Genomic DNA, 27583 nt, shown 5'->3' on the forward strand with positions numbered 1-27583 from the left:
CCAACTTGCACGCAACCAAGAGGTGACTGTGGAAACTGGATAAAACACAGTCTTGTGAAGGGTTTAAGTCCCTTTTTATTCAACGTAATAAATTACAATTGCGTGCTCTTGACGCTCACAGACTGCGCCAACTCGGGGGTCAAATAAAAATAATAACCTGAAAAGAAACTAAAGACAAGACTCTAACTACGAGGCTCTCTAAAATAACTAACTCACCGCGTTTTACAATACCGCTGCTAATTCAGCAGACTTGAACGATTAACACTACTTCCCGCCAAGCACATAGGCCGAAACGCCGGGTTCTTCAATTTCTCGCTAACTACCTCCGCGCTCATGAAGTAAGAATATCACACTCCGAACTCGTTTCCTCTCTATTTAAATCATAATACTTCCGCTGATAATTTGAATCCTTGCACGTTCTACTAAAATTTACATATTCTGGCATTGGCAGTTCCAGGGGAAAGTAAGGCTTGACAGGAAAGATAGTTTAAACTTAAAATAAATGTTAGTTAAAATAAATATAAACCCTACAGAGTGTTCAAATTAGTATTGGTTGAACCGCCCCTGGCAGCAATGCATGCTTGAATTCGTCAAGGCAAAGAGTGGTAGAGGTTCCTAACGTCATCCTGCGACGCATTCATCAGTTGTCGCTCCAGATCTGCAATATTTTGTGGTGCCTGAATCTGGCAGTCTACCATACCCCAGACATGCTCGATTAGTGAAAGTTTTGGTGACCTTACTTGCAAAGGAAGAGTATTAACTGCACGGAGATATAGTCCAGAGATATCCGAGCAGTATGTGGCCTGGCATTATCTTGTTGGAAAATGGCCCCAGGATGATGTGCCATGAAGGTTAATTCAACTGGCCGCAGGATGGTATCAACATATTGTTGAACTGTTAAAAATGTACAGAGGGTGAGTAAAGATGACCTGCTGTCATAAGAAATAGCACCCCACACCATGGGAAAGGCTGATTGGGACTGCTGGACCCGTCCTCTCCAGACATGAACATGGTGGCCATCTGCTTCAAGAGTCAAGTGGGATTCATCACTGAACACTATACAATGCCAGTCTGGTGGCAGCCATGATGATCGGCTGCAAGCGCCGTGAGATGGTGGACAGTACCATGGGAAGTATAGATGTGGCTGAAGTGTGTTGAATAGTCGACCATGGTACCGTTGAGGCGGTTCGGGCCTGACGAACAATCATCCTATCTTGCCTCACACGTGTGATCTTTGGCCTTCCAGAGCCTTCATTTCATTGGCAGTTTCCTTGTAGCAAACATTGCTGCCAACATTTTTGCACAACAGCGTCTGTATGCTGCAGGTAGCGGCCTGTTGCTCGGTATGATCATCCAGCTTCACCTAACCCTACAATGCGACCACGTTCAAAGTTGTTTGAGTTCTGTAAGGTCTTCGATATCATCGTAATGACATCTTTAGTTGCTTCTTTACGGAATTACAATGGCAGCAGCAAAAAACAAGATAAATTTTCCACCTCCGTTACTGGTTTTATACTTTGTGAATTGTGCAGTAGGATCGCAACTTCTGTTTGCATGTTCGATCATGATGCTTTTGCATACTAAATTTTGTCACGATCGCAAAAGTCCTTCTTGGTACTTCAATTTTTTTGCAAAAGAGTGTATATTGTTTTGTAGTACATTTTATACTAATAAAATTATAGCATGGTAAAAATGGCACAGACTTATGCACCAACCCAATATACCATTAGCAAACATTCTGAATTTCAAATGGTTAAGGTCAGAAATAAAAAGCTTTATGTGCATTTTTATTTGGCAAAATATCTGAAAGCCAGAATGTCAACTACTGGATTAAATGTAAAAATAACAGCTGCTTTTATGCTTCACATTATATGCAAAATATATTTTCACTGTATACTTGCATTTGCCATTTTTTTCCTTCTTAGGTGGAAAAGAAAAGGAGAAGCATATGGCACAGCATTATGGGAAAGAAATGATTTAGACTTTTTTTTTTTTATTTTATTGGCAAACTAGATTTTTGAATCAAATTGTATAAATTAAGAATGTGTTAATACTTTTTGTGTAAAAAAAAGCCTTGTAAAGGAATAAAAATGAATATATATTCTGTGTACATTAGAATCATTTAATCCTGCTGTTATACACATTTACTTAGATTAAAAATACTTTCATTTCAGTTTTCTTCTAAGAATTTATATCTTGAAAAATCCCTATTTCTTTTGTCTACTTTCAGAGACAAATCCATACAAAAATAATGCAATGAAAAGAATAAAAATTATTTTAAATAGTTGATGTTTTAAATGTAATATGCTTATAAGGCAGTCAATAAAAATTGAGTTTTGATGATTTTTATATTTATCCTCCAGAGGCACTATGCATGCACTGCCTTTGGATTGGCCTTAAAACCATGTTCAGATTTTCTTTATTTGTTATTTGCCTAAATTGATTTAAGAAAGCTTTGCACAGATGTCAAGTCACAGCTGGAAAATGGTGCATCACGAAACGAATCTTTTATATGGATATCTGCACAACATATCCAATGCATGGAGATAGATGGGCATTATCATGAAACAAGATAAAATACTTCAACATCTAGGTAAATTGATTTCAATGTGCAAGTTTTTTTTTCATTGGCACATTTTATCATAATACATTCCCCCCCTTACAAGACTATATTTACCACACTCCAAAAATTAGTATATTAATCACCAAAGTAGTTAGCACTACATTCTCCCTACTACTATGGATGTCTTTGATTATGGCAAAGCCTACGAGGGCCTAAGATGGCTTGTTGGGGGAAATTGGCTCATATCCACACCTCACATAACGAAAATTATGAGATACCCATCTTTTCTGAGGGACTTAAACTTATGTCAATCTACCAGTGTTCATCAACTCTACTGCTCAGTCACAGAACTCCTACTATGAATGGCAACAAATGTCTTAGAAGGAGTATATACATCATGTTTCGATCAGACTTCTGGCTCAATGGTAGCATTTCACAACAGGAAGTCTTTCCTTTGTTATGCATTATTATAACAACATTGTCATATGCACAATTTGAATTGTCATATGCACAATGTTTTGGAACAATTCTAAATGCCTTAGTATTCCTGAACTGCATACTTCAGATAGTTTCAACTGCTCTGTGATTACGTCATGGATAGCTTAAGGCTCTCATGGCAGACTTTCAATATTAAGGTCTGCCATCTTACTGAGTAATTTTGAGAATCAGTAAAACATACAAGTTCTCCAGGATTACTTGTCAATAAATGGATCATCTGAGAAATAATGTGCACCATTCATCCAAACAAATAAGTGACATTATAACTGATTTTCCTTTCCTCCTCATCCACCTCCTTTGACCTTTCAATACTGCTTCTTTCATATTCAAAAACTGTTAATATCATGATGTATATGATTTTCGGCTCTCATATGCAGAAACTGGCTGGAAACGAATGATGAGTTGTTGACCCTCCAAAACTGTAAAAAGAAATACTCTCTTTAACAGCACATTAATCATTGTATTAATCACTTATGAATATTACTACTTATGAATTTCTGGCTTTACTGAGAGGGGCATTTAGCTTATTTTTTACTGACTGCACTTCACTTCTAACATGTACCTGATTATACTAAAAGTTACATTTCAAAAAACCTCATTGATTATGATATGGATTGCTTATAATATATACTATTTACTTAGTATGCAATTTGTAGTGTTTTATAGCATTTATTTAAACAAAAATGTCATAATATTTACATAAATAAGCAAATGTAATTAATTTTAGAGTCTTACATAGATTATACTAAAAATTACATTTCAAAAACTCTCATCGATTCTGATATGGATTGCTTATAATATATGCTATTTACTTAGTATGCAATTTGTAGTGTTTTATAGTGTTTATTTAAACAAAAGTGTCATAATATTTACATCAATAAGCAAATGTTAATATTATTCCCTCTTAATTTTAGAGTCTTATGAATATTGCTTTCTCTGTCTTTTTTTTTTTTTTAAATGTACGCCATTAACAATTTCCCTACCCCTAAAAATCTGTGATAAATTATTACAACATCAAATATCCATTCACTAATTATAAAACAAGAAAATCACAACATATAATATACAGAAATGACAAATTTAATTAAAAAGATGCCAAAATTGGTTAATACAAAAAACTATCGAAGTATTACAAAGCTTTGTAACACAATTCCATTGTGGAAAAACATTGGCACCACAACAGGAATACCACCAATGGACCAGACATTGTAAGCTGAATTATGAGAAAAGACACAGAAAAATTCACACCTACAGATTTCTAGAACAATATGTTTGCCACAATACACAAATAAATGCCAATTTCTCCAGTAGCAAAAATGAAATGCACATTTGCTTTATAGGTATAACAACACCTTACAATGTATCAAAGTATGTCGGTATCAAAATGTCAACATATACCAATAAGATATTAAATCACAGTAAATTAAAGGCCTTTGCTGCATACAAACATTCTCAATAATTTACACTTGCAATCCAAATAGGATTCATTCTGATACTAAGCAAATATTTAGGAAAATATTTAAAAACTCATTTTTATCATTAAATTTCAGTTATTAGAGAGAAGTTTCTAAAAATATATAAACAATACAATACAAAACATAGTTTTCAGTAGTATAAGCGTACCAGGCAAGATTCACTGCAGATATATATATACAAAGATTATTTCGATGAATAATTGACTAGGTATAAAACAAAGGTTGTTGAGGCAGAATGTGAAATGATAACTAACACAAAATATTTCAGGAATTGAGATAAAGCTTGAAAATAAAGGCTACAACTCTGGTATCATTGGCTGCAGTTCTTGGGGTGAGATGGGAAAAAGAATAGGTATTACTCAGATAAAAATGAATAATTTTTTTAAGTCTTTAAAAACCCGGTACTGTTGTTGCCAGCAATCATTTTTTTCTTATTGAGTTATTAAACTGATTTGAGCAGATCTCTGAAACAAAATACTGCAATGTGATAAGCAAATCCATCAAACTGAGAAGTTAAATTTTCCAACCATCAAATACCTGCAAAATTAAAAAATATCATTTAGTTTAGAAGAATAAAATCAACTTTTAGTAAAAAATTTCAACGCTAAACATAGTTTCTTTAGTATAGAACAAAAGTGATGAATACAGGGCTTAAGGAAATCAGACTCGGTTATGAACATAAATGCTATCAAAAATTTTTGTTGCTGCAAGCTTATTTGTATAAACATTAGTTGGTAGCATAAAAATTATTTCAACTAATCTCTCAGAAATAAGGCTTTAAAGTGAACCTACATTATTATACTTTTTGCTTTTTCAATATAAAACCTTGTTTATGCATTCAGTCTCTTAATCCAAGGCTATTAAAAAGAAAAACACAGAGTAATGAAATAACTGTCTATATATGTTAGTTTACCCCATTTTAAATTTAATTATTTTGCTTTCAGTTTAATAATTATAATGCAGAAGACAAAATCTGTTAACCTAGAATCCATTCAAATGTCCACAGTGAAATACAGATGGTTCTGGCAATTTTTGGCAACATGTAATGTTTGACTATCATTCAACAAATATCTTGCCCAAAGTCACTAAACATATGTAACTTAAGTCTAAAGATTTTTAGTAATCACTGAAATATAAATCTACTGCTCTCAATTCTCCCAAATTTAGATTTCTATTTTACTATTTCTTCTATTCTATATGTTAACTAAGAATTTTTCAGTAAGTTAAAATATTTTCTTTCCAGTAGCTTTCTCAATAACAGAAACTTGTTCAATTCAGAAAGTAATATATTCATAAATCCTTAACACTTGACTAAAATACTTTAACAAAATCTACCTCTAGTTGTTAAACATATCCCCATAAATACACTAAGGCAAGAAATTATCTATATTTTAAAAATTATTCACTTTTATATACAATTTTTTTCCTATAAGTACTTTTTAAAGTAGCATAAAGAAATGAAAATTCAACTTGCCTAATAATTATTTTGTTTCAAATAATCTCCTAATTTTTCAACTACAGTGTTTAACTGACCAGGTGGAAAACCATCTGTAGTGGCAGCAACTAATAAACCTACAAAAAAGTATTACATTCATTCACTAACCATACTAATTTTCAAAACACATGGTACATTAATCTATTCATAAAGTATCTTGGAACAGAATTCTCAACTTACAAGTATTGGTGGCAACAACAATCAAGGCTGAACTGCCCTTCCTACCCCTCAATAAGGTGGGTTCTGCATATAAACAAATATACTTTTCTCCAGCAAGGTATATTCCTGTTTCTTGAAAACCAGCTGGATTAGTTCTCATGCCATCTGCTATAGTCTTTAGCTCCTGTTGTGTAACCTGTAAAGTCAATTTACTATCAGTCCTAAACAATATTTTAAAAAAATGTAAATTCATATGGGTACACGATAGCTAAACTATGAAGAAATATACTAAGAGTGTTTATGAACAAAAAATTAAGTAGTTTTACACGTTTCAAATGTTTCTCCTAAAGTAAATATAAAAACAAGGTAACATTACGTAGCTTCAATTTCTTGTCTTAAAAATCATTAAGGATTCATTTCTACTTCAATAAAATGAATTGCTTGTCATTTCTGATTATCTGCACCCCTGGAAAATATTCAAAAGGCAATGCACATCATTCAAATATGCTTATGTGACAACCCATGTATGCACACAAGCATAGCAGATTAATGTGGATTTCCACCTTCAAACTTGACAGAATTTTTCTGATTAGCTTTTGTTTTTGCACTGAGTATTTATTTATTTTGTAAATTATAACAGGACTGAGGAGTTTGCAGCTAATGAGAAAGGAAGTGTTGCATTTCATCAGAAATATGGTGTTTTGTCTAACAGTCCAGAATGCAAAAGCTCTTATTCCATGAAGTTGTACTTCTTAAACAATCAAATTTTATTCCATAAAATTGTGCACAATGCCGAATTTGCATTTTTTTGAAGCGAAAACAGATTGAAGTGTATGCACAGAAAACAAGAGAGCAAGAAAAATTACATGAGGATTTACTGAAAGAAATAAGTATTTTATTATGGATGTTTCTTATTTTTTTCATTGATTCATTGGTCTTTTATGGAATTCCTAGTGTGCATATTAGCTTTCATATATTAGTTTTGTGAAAAATTACACTTGGCAATTTTTTGGAGAAAGGTTGAGACAACCAGAGTACTAAAATAGATCAAGTACTGAAAATTAAAAATTCGCTATATATCAATATTCCTTTAGGCTGGATTTATTTTTAAAACTCAATTGAATAAGTCCATTACTTTACTACACATAGAGTCATACTAACAATTTAACTTTCACTTTTTTAAAGTGTAATAATATGTCTTTAACAATGTAAGGTGAATTCATCCTTTCCGGAACATCAAAAGATATTTTAGGACACAGTTGTATCTCCCCATAAAAAACTACAATAATCATAAAAAATTTATTCAGAAAACAAATTAAATATTTCATATAATCTTATCATATTTATTGCATATGTTCTGAAAATTATATTTTTGCATACATTAAAAAAATCCATCTGGATAATAAAACAGTATCCTATTGTTTGCTCAGATTTTATGAAAGATTCAGCTGGTTGTTTTATTTTTCCTGAGCAATACATATCATGGAATGAATTGAGGAGATAAATTTGGTTGGTTTAACAGGTTGAAATTTTTTATACACTTTTTTAAAAGAATCACAGAATTAATGCCAGTGATATTTTATAAATTAAAGAAGTTCCAAAGGCCACCAACTTGTTTTCTAGAGCAGAAACTGAGTGGCATAATTGGTCAAATGATTGATGTAGGAGTAAGGTAATTCAGATCATTATCAGAATTTGTTGACTAGTGCAATACAAAGTATGAAATCTGAACCTGCAGACCACAGCACAAAAACATGAATAAATAATGAAAAGAAATTCCTTCGGGTCCTCACTTCAAAATCCAAGTCTCCAGAATATAATACCCAACAGAAATAACTCAGATGATCAACAGACACTTAACAGAAGGTTTGTCATGTAAATGCAATTTCTATATGGACTAACAGATTCTTGCATGTCACTTTCAAACACTTACTGGCTAGGGAAACATAACATGGCCCATGGCAATAAGTCATTACCGGTTGTGATCACACTTTCAGTCCTGGAGTGGTTGTGGAGGGTCAGACCTTTTTCTATTTGACCTAAATAATATGTGAAGCTCTAATGCTGCCATGTTTACATGCTAACTAAGTGGATGATCTAAAATCAGTATATTTCTGAGATCTAGAGTAACCAAAATCTCAACCATTCTGGATTTTGGGCTTTGTATTGCATTGATAACTTTGATGGGAAAGATGCAGTATCTCAGCCTTATTATTGTTTTATCTCAACCATCAAAAACGACTTCATCACTGCATTCCAGACCAACCTTCTCTGATAATCTTAGTCATGATTAAAATCAAAGTATTTCGATAGCTTAGACATTTTCCCCCCATTTCCTAAAACATTTATTTGAAAACAAATTGTGCAATTAAATTTTAGAAAAAAGTTAATCTAAACACAATTCAAATTCTGTACATAACAAATGTACATGCATAATATAATTTAAAACACTTAAAAAGATTAATACCCAGGAACACTCATGTACCTCAATACTTAATAATAACCTATCATGGGTTATAAAGTTCTAGTGTCACTTGGAAGGGAAAAATTCAATTTTATTATGATGAATCATTTCTATCTTAAGGTACTCTCCTTCCAGGTTAACCTATTATTATTATTATCACATTGAACTTAGTATGTATTTGTAATTACTCTTGTAATTTAACACAAACTGGAGTCTCCTAACTAGAGCCCATGAGCATTATCAATCCAGCCCACCAAAGATTTTAAAATAAATTTATAAAATTCAAAATAAGCAAGGTAATATACATGTTAACTATTAACTATTTTATATAACCAATCTATAAATGCTTTGACTGTCAGACATATTCCTCATAAAACATATTATAAGCATTATACAACCATTTCTAAATTTACAATGAATGAAATACAATAATTATTAAAAAATTTGGCATTGTATTTTTTACAACAATAAAGGTTTTCATGTGTTATCTTCACCTAGTGTCATAGTAGTATTCAAAGTTTGATCACAGAAATTTTCAGCAGCGATTTTGTTTAAATCTTTTTTTTGTTCTGTATATTTTGTCTTAATTGTAATTTTGGAGATACTTTGTTTCACAAAATACTTGCCCAAAATATGAAATATCTATGACTGGAAATTCATACTTGATCAAAATATAAACAAAATATGCTGATAAATTGTTATGGAAGGAAAAATACAATGGAAACTGAAGAAATCTGATATTCTGGAACAAGAACATTTTTGCAAATGTTTAAAGAATTTAAGAAATTTATGTTAGGTGAAACTGTATGAAAGTCCAAAAAACAAGACTCTTCGTAATGACAAAATGGATACATACCATTTTGTTATTATGAAGAGCAATGACAAAAATCTAATTGCCTTGTTTAAAAACATATGCATGCTAGTCATCACACTTATATCATCATGGTATGACAAGCTAATTAATTAAGTCTTGGCCCTCAAAGCTTTGTGAAAAAGGCAATATGAATATGGCCCACAGGCTGAAAAGTTTAGAGATCCACAAAGAATGACTTTTACTTGACAAAGGCATTTAAAAAAAAACTGTGGACAAAAAAATTCAAAGAAATTAAGGAAAATCACTGACTGCTGATGGAACAGAACACAAAATTCCTGAAAGGTATATTTTTTGCTCTTCCAAGTATTTTACAATGGACTGTGGTGGTTTATTTTTAGATTTTTTAAAAACTATAAATCTCAATGCCTTTTCCAAAATAATAATCCCTAAAAAATGTACAATAATGAACATCTTGTATTAAATAAATGGAACAGCAGCATAAATATTTGCATTCGGTACATACATTTGACGCAGTTGAAATTATCTGAACGGTGTTACAAGATAAATATAAATTACTCTCACAATCAAATAATGCATTAATATTATGGATAATTTTTTTTTTTTTTTTTTTTTTTTTTTTTTTTATGTAGCGAGCTAGTTTATTATTCGTTGCCTTCTAATTTCAGTGATTATTAGGGATACAAAACCGAATAAGGAAGAATAATTACGAGAGAAACAAAACCAACCTTCATCAGAGCAACGCCCAGCCCTTCAAAAATCGATAACATGCGAAGCAAATATACTGTGGTGGTAAAAGGTGAGAGGCGGTCGTTGCAGAGAAGAGAACTGCGTGAGTCACTGCAAAATCAAGACGTTGAACTCGCAATGGCTCACAACGTTTGGCACAATGCCTTATTGGCAGATGCCGACCTTGAAAGCCTTTAAATCATCTGGCGGCTGTGGTGTCGTCGCGCCTAGTACAACGAGTTTCATTTTGATAAACTGGTTATAAACGGTGCACAAGATCCCCGTGACACAACAACAGATAAAAAATATCACAGAAGTCTGGAAAACAAGTTTTTTCCTTTCAACCAAAGGCTTTACACTTTTAAATGCTACAAGAATTACAAAATTTTAAAATGAAAGAATTACAAATGCGCGCATAATACGACGGTTGCAAATGGTTTCAAATTTGATTTTGCAGTCGAGACATTTCATTCGTCACCAAGATTTTCCGACTGCTCGATATTTTAAGACTATGCGAATCAAAACAATCCAGTCTGAAGCCTAGCTAAAAACCACCGTAAATGAGTAATGCTAAAAGTCTTTAGATTACTTCTAAAACAAAGTCGCAACAATTACTAAATTGTTTTCAATTTTATTCCATTAAGAAACATGCAATATAAGCCACGACGTTTAGTAACAAGCAAGGCAGGTTAATTCTCTGTCTGCAGCGATGCAGAAAGTTCGCTCGCTGAACTGCCGATGTTATTAGCACTAATTCGCCCCGATTTTCGTCGGTTTTGACACTCACATGTAATAAATCGTTGCTTTAATTCTTGAAAAAATTTTCAGAAGATAGAGAAAGAAGATTTTATTTCTTTAGTTTTGTATAATTTTCCTTAATTCTCCTTTCTATAAACTGCTCGCTGCTTTGAAGGAGAAAATGGATTTATTAAATTTATTTATTAAATATCATGTTCTTTGCATACACAGTTCCGCGCGCTGGAGATAAAAAGGTTTTTTTCCCCGTAGAGTATTGCTATTGTTCGCTTTTAAATCGTCGGGTTTGTTAATCAAAAATTCGTTAAAGTTTCACAAAATACGAAATCGATAATAAAACGAATTCCAAATTTGGGCTTTCAGATGCCCATATTAGCAATAGGATTACGTCATTCAAAATTGGATGGCTCTAGGTACCGTTGTCTTATCACAGTGCGAGAAACATACATATATTTATGCAGTTTCTTCATTATTTAATTTCTTCAAGTATAATACAGGGCGATAGTATTTGGTAGCAACGATTTGAAAAGTGATACAGTCTTTCAAAGTTTTCAACGCAAAACGAAAACAATAGTCCTTCAGGGACAAAGCCCTTTTAGACTAAAAATAACTACCGACAGAAAAAAACTACAAATTTTCTTACATTTTACCGCTGTTTGGGGAAAAGTATCGGCACTATTAAAGATATACGAAATTATGTAACCAGCAGTAGTATGCACGAAATATCCAGGAAATAAAAAAAATATCTAGGAAAACGATTTATTTGATCTTGGCAAAGCATAACAGCCCTTTTGCCAAAGGAAAGGGATGCCTTCGCAAAGGCACTTTCAAGGGGAAACTGGCTCGTATACATGTCACCCACAGGGAAAAATCACGAAAACGCCAGCCCGTTCACCGGGATTCGAACCTTGGACCAAATTACCAGTGTTCAGCGACTTTACCACTCGGCCGCTGGTGGGCTCTAGAAATGTAAACAGATCATCTTGATAAATAGAAAGATACTTCAGTTGCAGAGAACATCAGCATTGATCGCAAATTTTCCCTAATTTACATTATATATACTTTTAATTTATTGCTCTGATCTATATAATACACGACTTCACAAGCACCAAATCTGTCTTAAAAAATTAATATGAATTAAAGGTATTTGAAATCCTTCGATTATTATAAATAATTGTTAGTTCTGTGCCCTAACAAAAAAAACCATACTCCATCTCTTCAGATTCCGCTTCACAGTATTAGATATTTACTACTGTAATTACGCTAGTTTACATTTAGCCTCTATGTCATAGCCTAAGAAACAGACAGCTCAGACTTCTTATCGCAGTCAGTTTCATTCATAAAAGTTTTAGCTAACACATTATCTAGCACACGAGCGCGATGAAAGATACAGATCACATTTGTCCTTCAGGTCAAGGGCATTAGAACTTTAAAAGCGGTTCACCCTGTAACGGATAGTCATGCCTCGAAACAATTTGATAAATAAAGTGCAGCGGAAGAGAAAGCTTTAGAACTGTTACGCAAATACAATAATTTATTATCAGCTAGAAGAAAATAATGCGGCAGCTAGTTGGTGTGAGTCTATAAGGTTATCTTGTTAAGCATTATTTAATTCAACTCTACATGGCAGGAACAGAGGCGTAGCTAGGGTTTACAGCGCCCGGGGACAACTGAAGATCTTGTGCCCCTTTCTGTGTACCAAGAGTGAATAAAGTTTCATTCTAAAATTTTATACCATTAATTTGGCACCCCTGGATGCAGCGCCCGGGAACAGATGTTCCCCTTTGTCCCTCCCTAGCTATGCCACTGGGCATGAAAGATTTTTACGAAATCTAGCAATTTTCAGCAGAATATTTCAAAAAAGTGGACCTGGAAGTAACATGTAAAATCCAAACAGTTTTAATATGCATTGTTGATAAATCCATTCAAGAATTAAATTTCTATATCCTGAAACAGGTCACAAAAATTTTATCTCAGTTTACAATCACTTTTCTCAATTCATTCAACTCAGTGTCTCCTAAACCTTTTAGCAACTATAAATTTATAATCCATTATATAAAGAAATGGCATGAGGGGGGTGAAAAAGAAAATTGGACATTTATTTATACATCATTTTAAATCAAACAGTTAAATGCAAATGTGTGTATAGAGGGGTTGGATAAAAATATGGAAACATTGAAATAAAAACATATTGCTCTGACTAATACGGCGTAGGAAAACCGCTGGCATTCAAAACAGCTTGCAGTTTTCTCGGAATAGATCAATAAGTTTTGTAGGCTTTGCAAGGGAATCTTGTACCATTCTTCCTGTAAAACGTTGGCAAGTTCAATTAGTGATGATTGCGGTCAATGGCGCTTATGCAGATTTCTCTCCAAAATAGCCCACAAAGGCTCAATACTATTGATATCTGGCGACTGTGATGGCCATAGTAAATGTTAAAGCTCATGCTCAGAAAAACCACTCCTGGAGAATGCGAGCTGAGCGAACATGAGTTCCGCCATATGGAATACAGCATCGCCAGTGAGGAACAAAATTTATACCCTGGGATAGATGTGATCGGCCAAAATGGTTACATAATCCTTGCAGCAATGTTACCTTGCACAGTAATGATGGATTCCATGGAATACCGCAATATGGCTACCTAAACCATAACTGAACTCCCACCATGTTTCAATCCTGGTAGCAAACGGTCTCATCATATGCTTGGGGTGGCAAATTCGCTTAGAAGTCTGAAATGGTACAAAACATAACTCATCTGACCAAATGACAGTCTTCCATTGCTCTAATGGCCAGCGGCCGAGCGGTAAAGTCGCTGAACACTGGTATTTCGGTTCGAGGTTCAAATCCCACGAACGGGCTGCCTGCATGGGTGTTTTCCCCATGTGTAACGTGTATACGAGCCAGTTTCCCTTAGAAAGTCCTCCATGAAGGCATCCCCCCTTAGGCAGATAGCCCTCGAGGCTTTGCCGTAATTAAATAACCTAACCTATCTATTGCTCTAAAGTGCAGGTTTTATGATTTTGGCACCACTTTCTCCTTTTACAGGCATTTTGATCACTGATGAGTGTCTTTTGAATTGCAGCTCACCCAAAAATACCCTGTATAATTGTGAGCTCCCTTTGTATTATTTTGGTGCTGACAGAGTTTTGGAATGCAACATTCAGTTCAGCAGTCAATTTTGTGGCTGCAGTCCTCTTATTTTTCATCACTATCTTCATCAATGACCTTCTGTCACGATCATTCAACACACATTTTCGTTTAGACTGTGATTTAGCAGAATGCATTTTTTCGGTTTTCCTGTACAAGTTAAAAATCTCAGATACTGTGCCTCTTGAAACAAAAATACCTCAGCACCACCGTATGAGCCCCAACAATTTGTCCACATTTGACTTAATTTAGCTCCGATATTATGCACTCACAACTGCACAGAACACCAGTCTTGATAACAAATGAACTTGCAACAGATTGAGACGTACAAGTGGCGTAGGTGAACAAACACATCAGCGCCACCAACAGCTTTTGCAGAATAAGCATTTCAGTTTACACATGCATTTTACGAGGTCCATATTTCTGTCCATAAAAAATATATAACTCAGCTTTATAATTCCTCCTTTTTTAATTTGGGTACTTCCTCTTTATTCTAAAAAAGAAAAAATAACATATCTGGACTGCATTATTTCTAGATAAATCTATGTTGCATGACTTAGCTAATTCGGAACTAGAACTTAAAATTTTGAAAACTGAAATCTTTTCACCTAAACCTGCCTCTTTGGTGAGTTGCCATATTGGATAAATGTTCCCTTCGCTTGTATCTGTTGCTGAGTGGGTGCATTTCACTGTACTCTCTTCCTATTGCAATAGGATTAAAAAATGTAAATGTTCTGGAAACAGGCACGGTTAGAGTGCCACAAATGTGAATTGAAATAAAAACGAATAATTAATATTACTTGACTGCCAAGTTTCTTAAGTCATTACGAATTTTACATTTTAAAATTCTACGCATTCAAAATTCTTCCTCTTCAATATGGATCTACGTTCTGCACCAAACAACACTGCTATGTTTCTGTGTCTCCATGTTCCAACATCAGTACTTCTCTAAATTTGTTTATTACACGTATATTATATACAGAACAATTTATGTTTAAATGATTCAAACTGGAATAACCAGAAATAAAAAATTTTCAAAAAAAAAAAAAACCTAGTCATGCCAACAACTGCCTCCCCTGAGCATAAATGAATGAACCTAATAAATTAAATCTTTCATCAAGACCTATTATACTTTTTTTCCCCACTTTATAGGCTAATTCTTTCAAAACATTATTCAAAGGAAAACTACAGTAAAATTTAATGAACTACTTTCCTTATGATACATGAATATCAAAACATTATCCAATGAAAGTTATTAACACTTTGTATCATCATTTAAATTAAAACCTCAAACCATTCAGAATGGTGGCATCTCCAACAATGGTCTACTTAGCATATGTTATAACAGTAAATCGTGAATAGCTACAATCTATATTTGCATACTACCTTCTGCATCAGCAGTAGTAGCAGCCACTCAAATTCAACTATGCTTTCAAAAACTGCTGATCTGCATTACTTGATGGACTGTTGAGAGCCAATGTGATTTCTTACTCATGTTTCACACAGCTTTGTTCTATAATAAATTTCAAGATGGAAAATTAGTCACTATAAAAAGTTACATATGTTGTTATTAGTAGACGCAGCAGCATTGTTTGTACAATTTATTTGGACATCCCATTGCTTTAATTGATGGTTAGGAACATAAAACAACAAATATGTGAATTTTTGAAAAATGAATGGACAGATTTTACTGAAATTTGATATCATTGTATATTTATAAAAAAGTAAAAGATTTACTTTTCAAGACATTTTATATATGCACGATTATCATTAATGCTCATAATGCAGGGATACTCAAAATGCACGCTGTGATTTCAGGCTGAAAATGAGTCTAATATTGGATAAGAACCCTTCTCACAGCCAGACAGGTTGTGTAGAGTGAAGGCATTTTGGACAGGAAGCAGATGAGGAGCCCTTATGGCAGTTTATCCCACTCCTGCTACAACATAGTTTTCAACTCAATAGATTTCAGAAAAGAAACAAGATAAAATTGCCTTCCGAAAAGCATCGCAGACGATCAAGGTAAGAAGATCTGGTTAGCCAAACCATGCAGCTAATATTCGCACTTTCCAAATAACCGTCGACCAGCAGCTTAATACTGCACAGAATTCTACATATGTTTGTTACATACATATTTCAATTTATACAGATAGAAAATTTCAAAATGATATGAATGGTAAAAATATGTACCATGAAGAATATCGTGTTATCACGTATCAAATATCCCACACGACAACATCCTCCAAGTTTATTTGGAACATAAATTACTTCATAAAGCGAGGTGGTAATCTACTAGGTTCAAAATGTCTGGAAAAGTAGAGTCCCACAGTTTCATGCAAGTAAGTTGGTTTTGAGCATTTTGTACACAATTTAACGAAAAACTCAATTCAAAATTCACAAGATAAAATCTAACAAAAAGGCAGCTTCCATACACATAAACCATCAGGGAGGTTTCCGATTTCCAAGATTACAGTCCTTGGATGACTACAGCGAAAGCCAGATGGAAGTTTGCTATCGTGCAAACAAATGAATGCATAAGCATTTACAAATATATCCTTACTGAAAAATATTACTAGAGCATCAGAGACAAGATCTCAAAGCAAGTCATTCATGCTGGACAATTTTTTAAACAGATCATGATTCAATGATGAGGCTGCATGCCAACTTAGTAGATTAATAAATAAATGAACAAACAAAATGATGATACAAGATGAATAAGTATTTTATATCATCCCCATATCAAAAATAATTTAGTCTGTCCTTTTTGTTAGAACTATCAATGGTAAAAATATTTATAAACATGCCGACCAATTTAATTCTGCAAACCAAGGGTGTCATACTGGCAGTCCAACAAAGCAAATTTTGCAGCCTACGAACACATTTCAATTACGTATTTGTTGCAAATTTGGTGTTACAAAGGTTCAAGATTTTAGTTATTTGAAGTTGAAGTTTATATTATTTTTATTTCCATTAAAAACGAACTTGAACAATATGCTAGAAAATCTATAAAAAGTTTTGTCCTACTTGGAAAAGTTTCTCTGGAAACTTAAATTTTTCATAATTTTTTTTTTTTAGTTTGAATTTAAATAATTGATTTAACATGGTAAAATTATTTGAAAGAAATGTCAGGCTAAGAATTTAGTATTTAGCTGCCAGTATGTTTGAATTACAAAGTATAACCACCAAATATATCTTACAAGTATAAAACCTTAGATCTCAGATAGAAAATAAACAGAAATTAATTTTTTTCTTTTAAGGTGTTATTTTTTGTCCTGTTTTCATAAATATTTAATGAGCAAAATTTAAAATACTTTTTATTTAGCATTTTGTAAAAAAGTAATCTTGCCCCTCAGTTGTTCCCAAATTGTGCATGCAACCCACATGATTGAACACGCCTGGTATAGATGGTAAAGCATGAAGGTACCAACATCATACTTTTCAGCTCGATGAAGACTTGTAACATTACCCATCATAATGTACGGAACTTTTTTAGCAGGACTTTGCTAAATCAAAAAAGTGGATGAGCACTCAGAAATTTTTCATCCCTTGAGTGGGTCAGTAAAATGAGTACCAAGTTCCCTTGGGGACTAAACACCCGGATGGGATCCTGGGACATGCTGAGCACTTGCCCAGAGCATATGTTGATGCACTCGGGGGGGGGGAGGTCAAGAAAGCAGTTTTCTGCAGGTCACGCACCACCGAGTTTAATTTTAGTCAGAAATTATCAACATCTTATTTGTAAACAAGGTGGGTATTTTCATGAAACTACATAAATGACAATATTTACAAACCACTACTCTCAAGATGTGTATGAACTGCAAGACTGCACTGGCAATATAGTGAAAGCGATTGATGAAAACATGTTGAAATGCACTCTGGCAGCAGACTAATATATTTATATCTTCAGAATAAAAAGGAAAGCTGACATAGAACATTTATATGATAATTTCAATATAGCCATTGATAAATGAACTTATTTACATTGCACACATGAGAAATTAAATAATTTTAACATAAAATTGAAATTAAATCATTTTCAAATGCCTTTTATACATATAAAGTGTTACATGTTTATCCATGGGCATAGCCAGGGGGTATAGTAGGGAGGTGCACTTGCACCCCCTTGTTTTTATTTCAACTAACAAGTTAGCAAAAAGTTTTCTCTGTTTCTTATGTTATTCTTTAATTTCTACCTGTCTGTTTCTTATACAGTACAAAGTCCAAAATCCGGACTCGTCGGGACTTCGGCAATTCCGGATTTTTCTGGATATTAGATCATTAGTTTCAATCTAGTAAGATGGCATGTAGAAATTATAAAATTAAAAATATGAAATAGTGATTTATGAAATAATGAAGTATTTATGATCTAAACAGTATCAAAATTTACAAAAAAAAAAAAAAAAAAAAAAAAAAAAAAAAAAAAACTTAATATTTAATTGTTTACCTTAAACATTTCTGTCGATGCATGTTGTTTAAATTTCTTCGTTTTTTGTGATAATACTTTTTTTTAATTGTGTACACAGACAATCTCTTGTTCAGTTACATTGTTGAAGTCTTGTAACTGCTGTTTCGAGAATTCCGACTAACTTGTCAATAGAAATTTTCTCGTTTTCAGTAACTTCTCTGTCACTTTCTTCACTAACGGTAGATGTATTTTATGGATCTAGAACCATACTACACATTTCGCTATTCATTAATTGATTGATGATCGTAAAGCAGTGTCATCCCAATGAAAAACTTCCTTTATATCATCTTCATTATTACCGCCTCTCCACATTTCTTTACAAAATCCGTTAATTAAAAAATTTCACCTTTATTTTGCGATATCTGGAAACCTTTAAAATTAGCGGCTATCATCATCAAATATAGCTATCCTTCACTATACATATTTGGCTAAGCATCACGAGCTTGGCAACTAATGACAAGTTGTTCCGTTAAATTTTATCACATGCAAATGATTCGCCAGGTTGGCGTCAGATCAATGACGTATCTATGTGGAATGTTTCGGTATGAGATACGAGTCAAGCAGATACACAGCAACAGAGCCAACTTGCTGATCGTACAAAGTTATGCTAAAATGATTGTTTCTTCAATAAGAAGGTATTTTATTTTGTGTCGAAGTGAAATTAATAATCGAAACTCTCCAGATATTTTATTATGCGCAGAGGGGGAATCAAATATGCATGCATAAAGCCTACGAGAAAAAACGTTGTTCGTGGTTTCGAGGTCCGGATTTCAGATCATTCCGGATAATGGACGTCCAGATTTTGTACTTTGTATTGCATTATTCTTTAACCCACAAAGAAGCGCGCTACTTTTAGCTACACGAGGACGCGCGTTGGGCTCCGTAGAACCGAAGCGTTATTTCTTAACAAAACAAAAATAAAATTGCTCGTGTAATTGAAGAAAAATATTTAAATAATAAAAACAGAGTATATAAAAATATACTTTTAATTTAATAAGTCTAATAAAATTTTATTTAAACAATTTTAAGACTGAAATTTATCATCATTATAAACAAAAATTAAACTCATTTATTTTTGTGCGCAAATGAAATTTAGTACTAATTTATGCAATATTAAAAATTTACAGAAATAACTTCAAAATAAAATTTACATTTTTTTGCAAAAAATCGTGCTGTATTTACCGCAAACAATTCTCTCGCACTCTGTGCAGCATAACTGTGATTTTTGGTCATTTACGCTAGGACATATATGGCACCTTTTCCTGGAACACTTGTTTCTTTGACGGGTATCCTTCCCAGTCTTCCCTATACCTGCAATTTAATTTTTAACACAATTCGTGTAGAAAATTTTGCTGCGAACTTCTTTCTTGAATGTGATCCTTCCAAAGTTCTAATGCAAATTCTTTGATAAATAAACTTCGTTTCCTATATTCCATTGCTGGCGTCTTCGCAAATTACAATAACATTCTAGCATTTATAGCTGCAATGTTGAACATACTGAATAATACTGCCAATGGCCATCTGTTGCTAATTCTAACAGTAGTATAAGTGGATTCAATCCACTACATCTACAGCACCTTTTGTTAAAGCATAAAAAGTTTCTTTTTTTGACTTCTCTAGTGGAGACATCGATGGCACTGTCATTACACATGGTGGACAACAGAACAACGCATTTATTTTTGTTTGTTGTGTTTCTTTGAAATCCAAATAATGATGAATATACTTCTCTTTTTTTGCCACAAGTAAAATCTTTTGTCAGTTCTTTTTAATTTCTTCTGATAGTTCCCATGAGCATAATTTTCTTTTCAAGGAGATCCTCTGCCAAGGTATAACTGGTATACCAGTAGTAAACATTAAGGTTGTGCCCTGAATTCAAAATAGGTTCCACAAACCTTTTGATTACTTTATCAGGGCCATTTTCCGAGCTATACGGCCCTGTGGGTTGCTGCATAAATTTTAAGATTTTTAAGTGCAAAATGCCCTTGCATCCACTAGAGCAAAAATTTTAATTTCATATTTTGAAGGTTTACTGGGAATGTATTGACGAAATGAGCATCTTCCCCAAAAGGTTTCTAACTTTTCGTCAATTGTGACGTATTCTCCAAGACTCAGGGGCGTAGCTAGAGTGGGGCAAGGAGGGCATTTGTCCCCGAGCGCAGAATATAAGGGGCGCCAAACTGATGTTATGACATTTTAGAATTAAATGTTTTCCATCCTTGGCAAGCAGTAGGGGGCGTGAAATCTTTAGTTGTCCCTGGGCGCTGAAAACCCTAGCTACGACTCTGCCAAGACTAAACGTTTTTGCAATTTTCAACGCACTTTTCAAAAACATTTATCAGAGCCAGTTTATCCATTTCTGTTCTAGAAGTATGATCTCTTATGTCATCAAATTTCAAACTACTCATCTGAATTAAAAAAAAACGTTTGTAAGACATTGTTCGATGAAAAATGTCAAGCCCTGTTCTGTCAGTCGTCCAAAGGTCGCAACATTATGTGATAAACATTGTGCAGTCCTCCAAAAAAAAGAAAAAAGAAAACCAATAAATGCTCCAATTTCTGTAATATCCGTGGGTCGAGAATCTCTCTATCTTCCATATTTGAAGGCTATCTTTGCCAAGATAACAATTTGCGGACACAGAAATACTGAATTTATTACTAGATTCATCGCTTGAGTCTAATGCCTCTTCAGAATTCGACTGGTGATCACTAAACTGTTCTTCATCAACTATTTCTTCGTCTTCTTCATTAACTGAATCTTCATCAGTTGAAACTTTGCCTAATAGTTTCTGTAAGCTTTTCGTTTTCTTGTCATAATTGAAATAGTGAGACATTTTTGCAACTGCCTGACCTCTTTCATAATTTTAAAGACAATGTGAGCACGTGCCTCAGGCCTGGAAAGCCCAGCTACTCAGTTTCTTAGAAAAGATGGAGGATAAATTCTGGAAATGCTTGTGAATGACACATAGATGACCTTAAACGCAGCTACTGAGAAGGTCAATAAATTTCACCAACGGGCAAAATTTTTGTAACAACTGAGACTGGCAGGCCCGACCCACGTCCTCGCGGGTTAAGGTTGCAACCATGATTTGTGAGGATGGGTAGGGGTGTTCGTCATCAATGGCCACACATCTAAAGATGGAAATATCAAAATGTTGTAGGACACCCGATTAAAATTATGATTTTGCAGCAGATACTATCCATCCAAAAAGAAAGTTTAGACATAAGTGGCTAAAGACTTGTGCTTCCTGGCTTGCATATTCAAAAAGTGTAAAAGGAGCATTACGTTTGAACTGTGTTCTTTTCCCTCTTGCTTCTCCATCAATGCAAGTTGTTTTGAGCTCCTTCATTATTAAACTATTCATGCATTATTGTGTCATGCATGCAGCTTGTAAAATGACTTTTCAAATCAGTGACACAAAGCATCAGTAATCGCCTCCAAAATTTTCTAGAAAATGAACCTGTAAATATTAGACTAGTTTCTGAGCACAAAAAAGTAATGGAAGAAAATCAAAACGTAATAGCATCAATAATTTACGCAATTATATTTTGTGGAACCCATGACCTCTCTGTAAGGGGCAAGACGAAACAGGAAGGGAATTATTAGGACCTGATTCATCTTAAGAATTGAAGCAGGAGATAAAAGTTTTAAAAGACATTTCGAGAAATGCTACTTATGTATCACCTTAAATCCAAAACGAATTGTTGAAATTTGCATGGATTGGTGGTGAAAGACACTGTAGTAGAAGATGCAAGAAAAGCTTCTTCTTAAAGCATAATGGAAGAAACAGGCAATATATTTGGGAAGGAGTATTTTGCCCTTGCCTTTCAATTGGTATTGATATTTTGATGAAGAAAGATTACCAAATTGTCAATTGGTAAAGATTACCAAATTGTCAATTGGTATTTGATGAAGAAAGGATGGCTGTGCGGAAAGAATTTCTAGGATTTATTGAACTAAATGCAATGGATGCTCGAACTGTAGCAAATGAATTACATTTTTCGGAGGGAAGGTTTTGATCCAAGTAAATGTGTTTGATAAGATTACAATGGATGTTAAACTAAGACAGGGAATATTAGTCGCGTGTAGAAGATCTTGCAACAGAAGTATAATAAAGCCCTTTTTTCCACTGTGCCAGTCACAAACTAAATTTAATTGTGAACGATTTGAACTGTGCATCGAAAAACAGAAATACTATTGCTACTATAAAGGATGTGAAACTTTTTTTTGCAAATCTGTTCTATAAAGAAGATACACAGTAAATATTCTAAACTTATGTGACACACGCTGGTCTCAGAAATACAGAAGTATTAATATATTTAAACATAGTACAGGGACTGGAAAAGTTATCAAAAGAAGTAAAATGCTTGTAAAGCAACATCATAGAGCAACGGATGTTTTATGCTAAGAAATTGTCTTTCGCAAGTGCTATGGTTGAGAGCATAATTTTACAAATTAACATATTTGTAAAAAATGCATGAAAAAAAAAAAAAAAAAAAACGCATTACTCGTGGGAAATTAACGAGTTTTAGAAAGTCATAAGAAAATACCATAAATAATTAAATCAAAATGCAAAGTAAAATATTTGGAGCATCTTAAGTTTAAGAGTTTGATGAAGAATTATTCTTCTTTGAATTTAAAATAGAAAACTGAATTCATCCCAGAAACTTGCAAAGAATTACTCTAGATGACTTTTACGGCTAACATATTTAGGTGAATTTTAATGCATACAAAATTTACATTAATGAAATTCAAGAAAAAATTTAATTGAGACAAACAATTAAATTTAGATACAACTTTAAAGATATGGGAAATAATTTAAGCTATCATTTATATATAGCACTTTGTGCTAATTTATTACTTTTAGTACATACGTCGTCTTCTACTAGACTTAATTAAGCTATGTTACGTTTTTTACGCATGTTTTTTTATGTGTTATGTAAAATCCTTATGCTGTTAAGATGTCTTCTAGACAATGTAGCTATTCTTACCTCATTGACTACTTCTTTCCTCTTTAAATCACTTTAAAAAAGATGTCTAACAACTGTATGTTTTTAAATGAATGTGGACAAATAAACTAAATTTGGACATCAATACATTTTCAGAAAATTATGAAGAATTAAGCATACTTTATGAAAACTTTGCATAAAAAATTCAACACTTTGGTTTAATCCTAGTATCCGGTGCACAAGGGATTTGGCTACTTTATGATGAGCGGTAAAAACGGGACATTGCAATGAGTAGTTAACGGGTCATTCAAAGAAAATATATAGTTAAACATAGTATATACTATGTTATATACACACATAGTATATAGTGTATAGTATATATATAGACGTTCTTTGGATCATTTTTGGTGTTGGCGATAATTTTCAAAGTCACGCCAAGGCTGCACCGTATACTAGGATTTTACCAAAACTTTTTTTATTATCTAAATTCCAAGCTTCCTTATACGGGAATAAAAAATTTTACACATGTTGAAATTCAACTTACCTTTAGGAACAATTTTATTTTTCTTAATTTCCTTATTAAATTCTTTTTGAGTATAAACTAAAAATGTGATTATCTGTTCAAACACAACTCATACACACACACAAAAAAAAAAATCCACTTTTATGGAGTGGTACCAGATTAAAAATTCAAAAAAATAAGTCTTCCACTTAAGGCAGCGGTGGGCAAGTGATTAAATCAACACTTATATAAGGTGAAAAGCATGAAATGCTAGCTTTTTGTAGGTAGCTAGTCACAAATTCTTACTCTTCTCCAAATTACATATTACCAGATAATAAATCTCGATTTTGAATTAACAGCTCGGGTCATTTATTAAAAATCTAAATTAGGACTCTACACACCTTCAATAATTCATGGCTCTGCATAATCAGATGATTCATGATTGAACTTACTAATTTTAAAATACAGTTCTTAAAAAAATACAACATAAAAGGAAGTGAGATGAAAATAGTTCCTGTAAACAATTCATTAATCAAAATACTTAAATAAGGATAATAATATTGCATTACATCTTCCCTCTGCCATTTACGGGATATACCATTTTTTCAAATTAACAATCATTTGGATTATGATTTTCACTACCATATGCAATACGATTACAGAAAGTTGGGCGTTTCATTATGGAATTAAGACTTAAAAACTTTTAACTAGACCTTTAATAAGAAGCTCAACTGAATACACCGGTATTTGCATATGCGTTTAGGGGGAAAAGTAAAATATTTAAGCTTATATTTCTTGAAGCAGTAGTAACCTACAATGAAATCATGGCATATTTTCAGTAAAATTTGTTTTATTTAGTTAACAAGACCATTTAATATTCACAACTCACGACTGAGGAGGCTAATTGCTAACAACTTTCGGCAACAAACACGTTAGGCTTATTATAGTTACAAACGAATGAAGGCACAAATGACATCTTGATAAATGTCACAAAATCACATGTTACATAAGATGCAGTGACCAACTTCTTCAGAAAATTTGACGTTACACTTGAAAATATAAACCTACCGGTTTTGAATTGGAATCTTCGTATTTTGCCCATACAGCACCATCTTGTAATCCTGCTATGGCAGCAATTTTACAGGACACTTCAGCACAAATCTGATTGTCGACATAGGCTTGCCACGACATTATAATTGATAAAAAGTTCTATTTAAATGCAAAAATACTCCACCAACGATTACCAACTTCACGAGTTACACACGTAACTACTTCCAGAATGCCGGGTGGCTGAACAGATCACTTATCTTTTGTATTCCTCCGCTAGGGTTGCAAAGCAATAGGGGAAATCCTCATCCGAAAAACAGCCAAATTGGCGTAAAATGGAACACAGAAAAGCAATTGTACTTTGCATAAAATTTGATCAAAATCAGGTTTTGAAACACTGTATCCAATCCATGTGTAAAAAATTTTTGCCAGTAAAGATTATGCAAATAAAAAACGTGTTAGGCCGCCGCGCCGTACGGGTATATGCCGAATTATTACATTGTTAACAAAATACAAGTAACTTTAATCCCAGAATGTTTAAATAAAAAAAAGTTAAAAACGGTTATAAAAATTAAATAAAATTAAAAATACGTTCATTTCAGTAACAGAGTATGTATTGTCACACAACAGAGTCACTGTACTTTACAGCAGAGTATACGCAGTATTATCGATAGTGTACTCATGCTTACTCTTTACTTGGTACCTTTTATGTGTACAGGGCAGGCGGTAGAGCGTCTGCAACAGGTGAAGCCGCACTGGACGGCAAAATTTGTAAAATTAATTGGAGTTAACTGGGTGACAGATTCTAGGAATCCAAGTGACTGCACCTGGTAACGAAAGGCCTAGTGTATTTATTTTGTACTTTTTATATTACTAATTAGTTACTTCATACTTATTTTTATATTACTGAGCGCTTATTTCATACTTATTGTGTATTTATATCGTACTTATTCTTTATTCAGTTTTTATAGCATCTCTCTCATTTCTTTGCAATAGTTTCAGAACCATTTCACATCTTTATGCTTCAGAACAATTTACATCCTTATATTTTATTTATTTATTTATTTTTCTTTAATCTTTCATCTTCAGCTGAAGACTTGAATTTTCTATACTAATAAACATCCACTAAAACTATGTAGTTGCTTCTTATTGCTATGCTGATCTTTGAATAAAATATGGTGCACAATTTCAGCAGCACCTATAGAAAATACATACAACTGATTTTCACAGATGGGACATTTCCTAAAGCTAATGGATAAAACATACTTGCATAAAAGGTTTACCTCATTTTTTATTTAATCATTGCTTTTAGTTGTATAAAATAAATAAATCTAAGTTAACAATCAAACATTTATTACTTCAAGCAAAACAACAAACATTGAACATGATAATCAAAATATTGAACTCCAATTTATTACTTCAGCCATCTTCTTAAATTATAATTTTAAAAGCAGTTTTCATTTTTTGACTTTTCCATATTCTTCATCCTATGATTTGTCAACAGTTTATTGTGAAGATAGAGATTTACTTCTTTAACTGATGAAATACATTAATATTTTCTTCCATGGGAATCCCACTTCTGAGAATTTGTTACCTTCTATCTTCTTCATTCAAAACAATAATTACTTAGTAAGATATTTTTATTGTTACTTAAAATACTACACATAAAACTTAAATACATAAAAAGATTGAAATTAATAATTGGCATCTTACATCTAGTTCTCTTATTATTAAATCTAAGAAGGCATTCCTAAAATATGATCTATATATATATTGGCATTCATAACAAGAACATTATTTAATTTTTGTCAATTCCTGCATTTTTAAGGACAGTTGATTCTATTTATATTAGACATGGGGCTAATTCGCAAAAGCCTCATTCAAAAAAGGGTTCAAACCTGGTCCAACTACATTGTTGGTCTTGTTCATCTCACACCAACTGTGGTGGACCAATGGAAAAGGGACAGAATCAATCAGAAGTATTCAAAACAATAGGTAGATCCCAAAATATCTTTTTTAGCTTGTGGAAACAGTAGAGAACCAAGTTGCTTACTGCCACCCGCAGGCTTTTCTATAAGCTTATAAACACTTGGAAAATAGTAGTATAATTTTAATAGCAAAAAGAAGCAAGCTAATGATAGCAAAACAGATTGCACATGAGCTTGCTGCCCTGTGACTGTCATCTAAATGTATGAATTTATCCAGTTGCTAACTAAATATAAAAGTCCATATTTTAAAAATTTATTGTTAGCTACTGTAGGTATGGGACCAACACTAGACATTTTGCTGCCTGCTGCAAACTCCATGACTCCAAAATTCTGTGCTTGGCTCCTTCCTAAATTCTAAAAATTTTGCCACCAGTTGCACACACTCTGGCACCAGCCCTGTGCAATACCACAGAAATAAGAAGAGTATGGTAAGACTTCTCAGTGGTGTTGCCCTGTGTAGGTAAGGACCTCAGAACATTACAAAAGAAAGGGTCCATGGATCTGTTCAGACAGCAT

At 33.2% G+C, this 27583-nt stretch overlaps 2 protein-coding genes across 8 annotated transcripts in view; one reads left to right on the plus strand and one right to left on the minus strand.

Moving 5' to 3' along the window:
• The window catches only part of LOC118188521 (uncharacterized), a 378328-nt gene extending 376218 nt beyond the window's left edge, over nt 1-2110 (plus strand). For all 7 annotated transcript variants that reach the window (XM_035358959.2, XM_085815623.1, XM_035358960.2 and 4 more), the window contains one exon: nt 1926-2110. In XM_035358959.2, coding sequence (XP_035214850.1) covers nt 1926-1976 — 51 coding nt within the window. In that variant the 3' untranslated portion in view covers nt 1977-2110. The remainder of the gene's footprint in view (nt 1-1925) is intronic.
• A 2010-nt stretch (nt 2111-4120) lies between these two features.
• On the minus strand, nt 4121-25332 carry LOC118188522 (uncharacterized). The gene is made up of 4 exons (XM_035358965.2): nt 25101-25332; nt 6212-6386; nt 6011-6108; nt 4121-5073 (listed from the first exon to the last, which is right to left on the minus strand). The coding sequence occupies exons 1-3, from the start codon at nt 25221-25223 to the stop codon at nt 6011-6013; spliced, it is 396 nt and encodes a 131-aa protein (XP_035214856.1). The 5' UTR covers nt 25224-25332; the 3' UTR covers nt 4121-5073.
• Between the last annotated feature and the right edge of the window lie 2251 nt (nt 25333-27583).

This window comes from Stegodyphus dumicola, chromosome 4, assembly GCF_044657685.1.
Source record: "Stegodyphus dumicola isolate Sdum_Otavi_A_Nest chromosome 4, ASM4465768v1".
Lineage (NCBI taxonomy): Eukaryota > Metazoa > Arthropoda > Arachnida > Araneae > Eresidae > Stegodyphus > Stegodyphus dumicola.

Bases quoted from the DNA above. Each gene is read 5' to 3' on its own strand.
- LOC118188522 (XM_035358965.2), bottom strand. From the start codon at position 25,223: ATGTCGTGGCAAGCCTATGTCGACAATCAGATTTGTGCTGAAGTGTCC. The intron at 6,387-25,100 runs GTAGGTTTATAT...TTGACTTTACAG, and splicing joins AAGATTCCAATTCAAAACCG to GTTACACAACAGGAGCTAAA. The intron at 6,109-6,211 runs GTAAGTTGAGAA...ACTTTTTTGTAG, and splicing joins TGTTGTTGCCACCAATACTT to GTTTATTAGTTGCTGCCACT.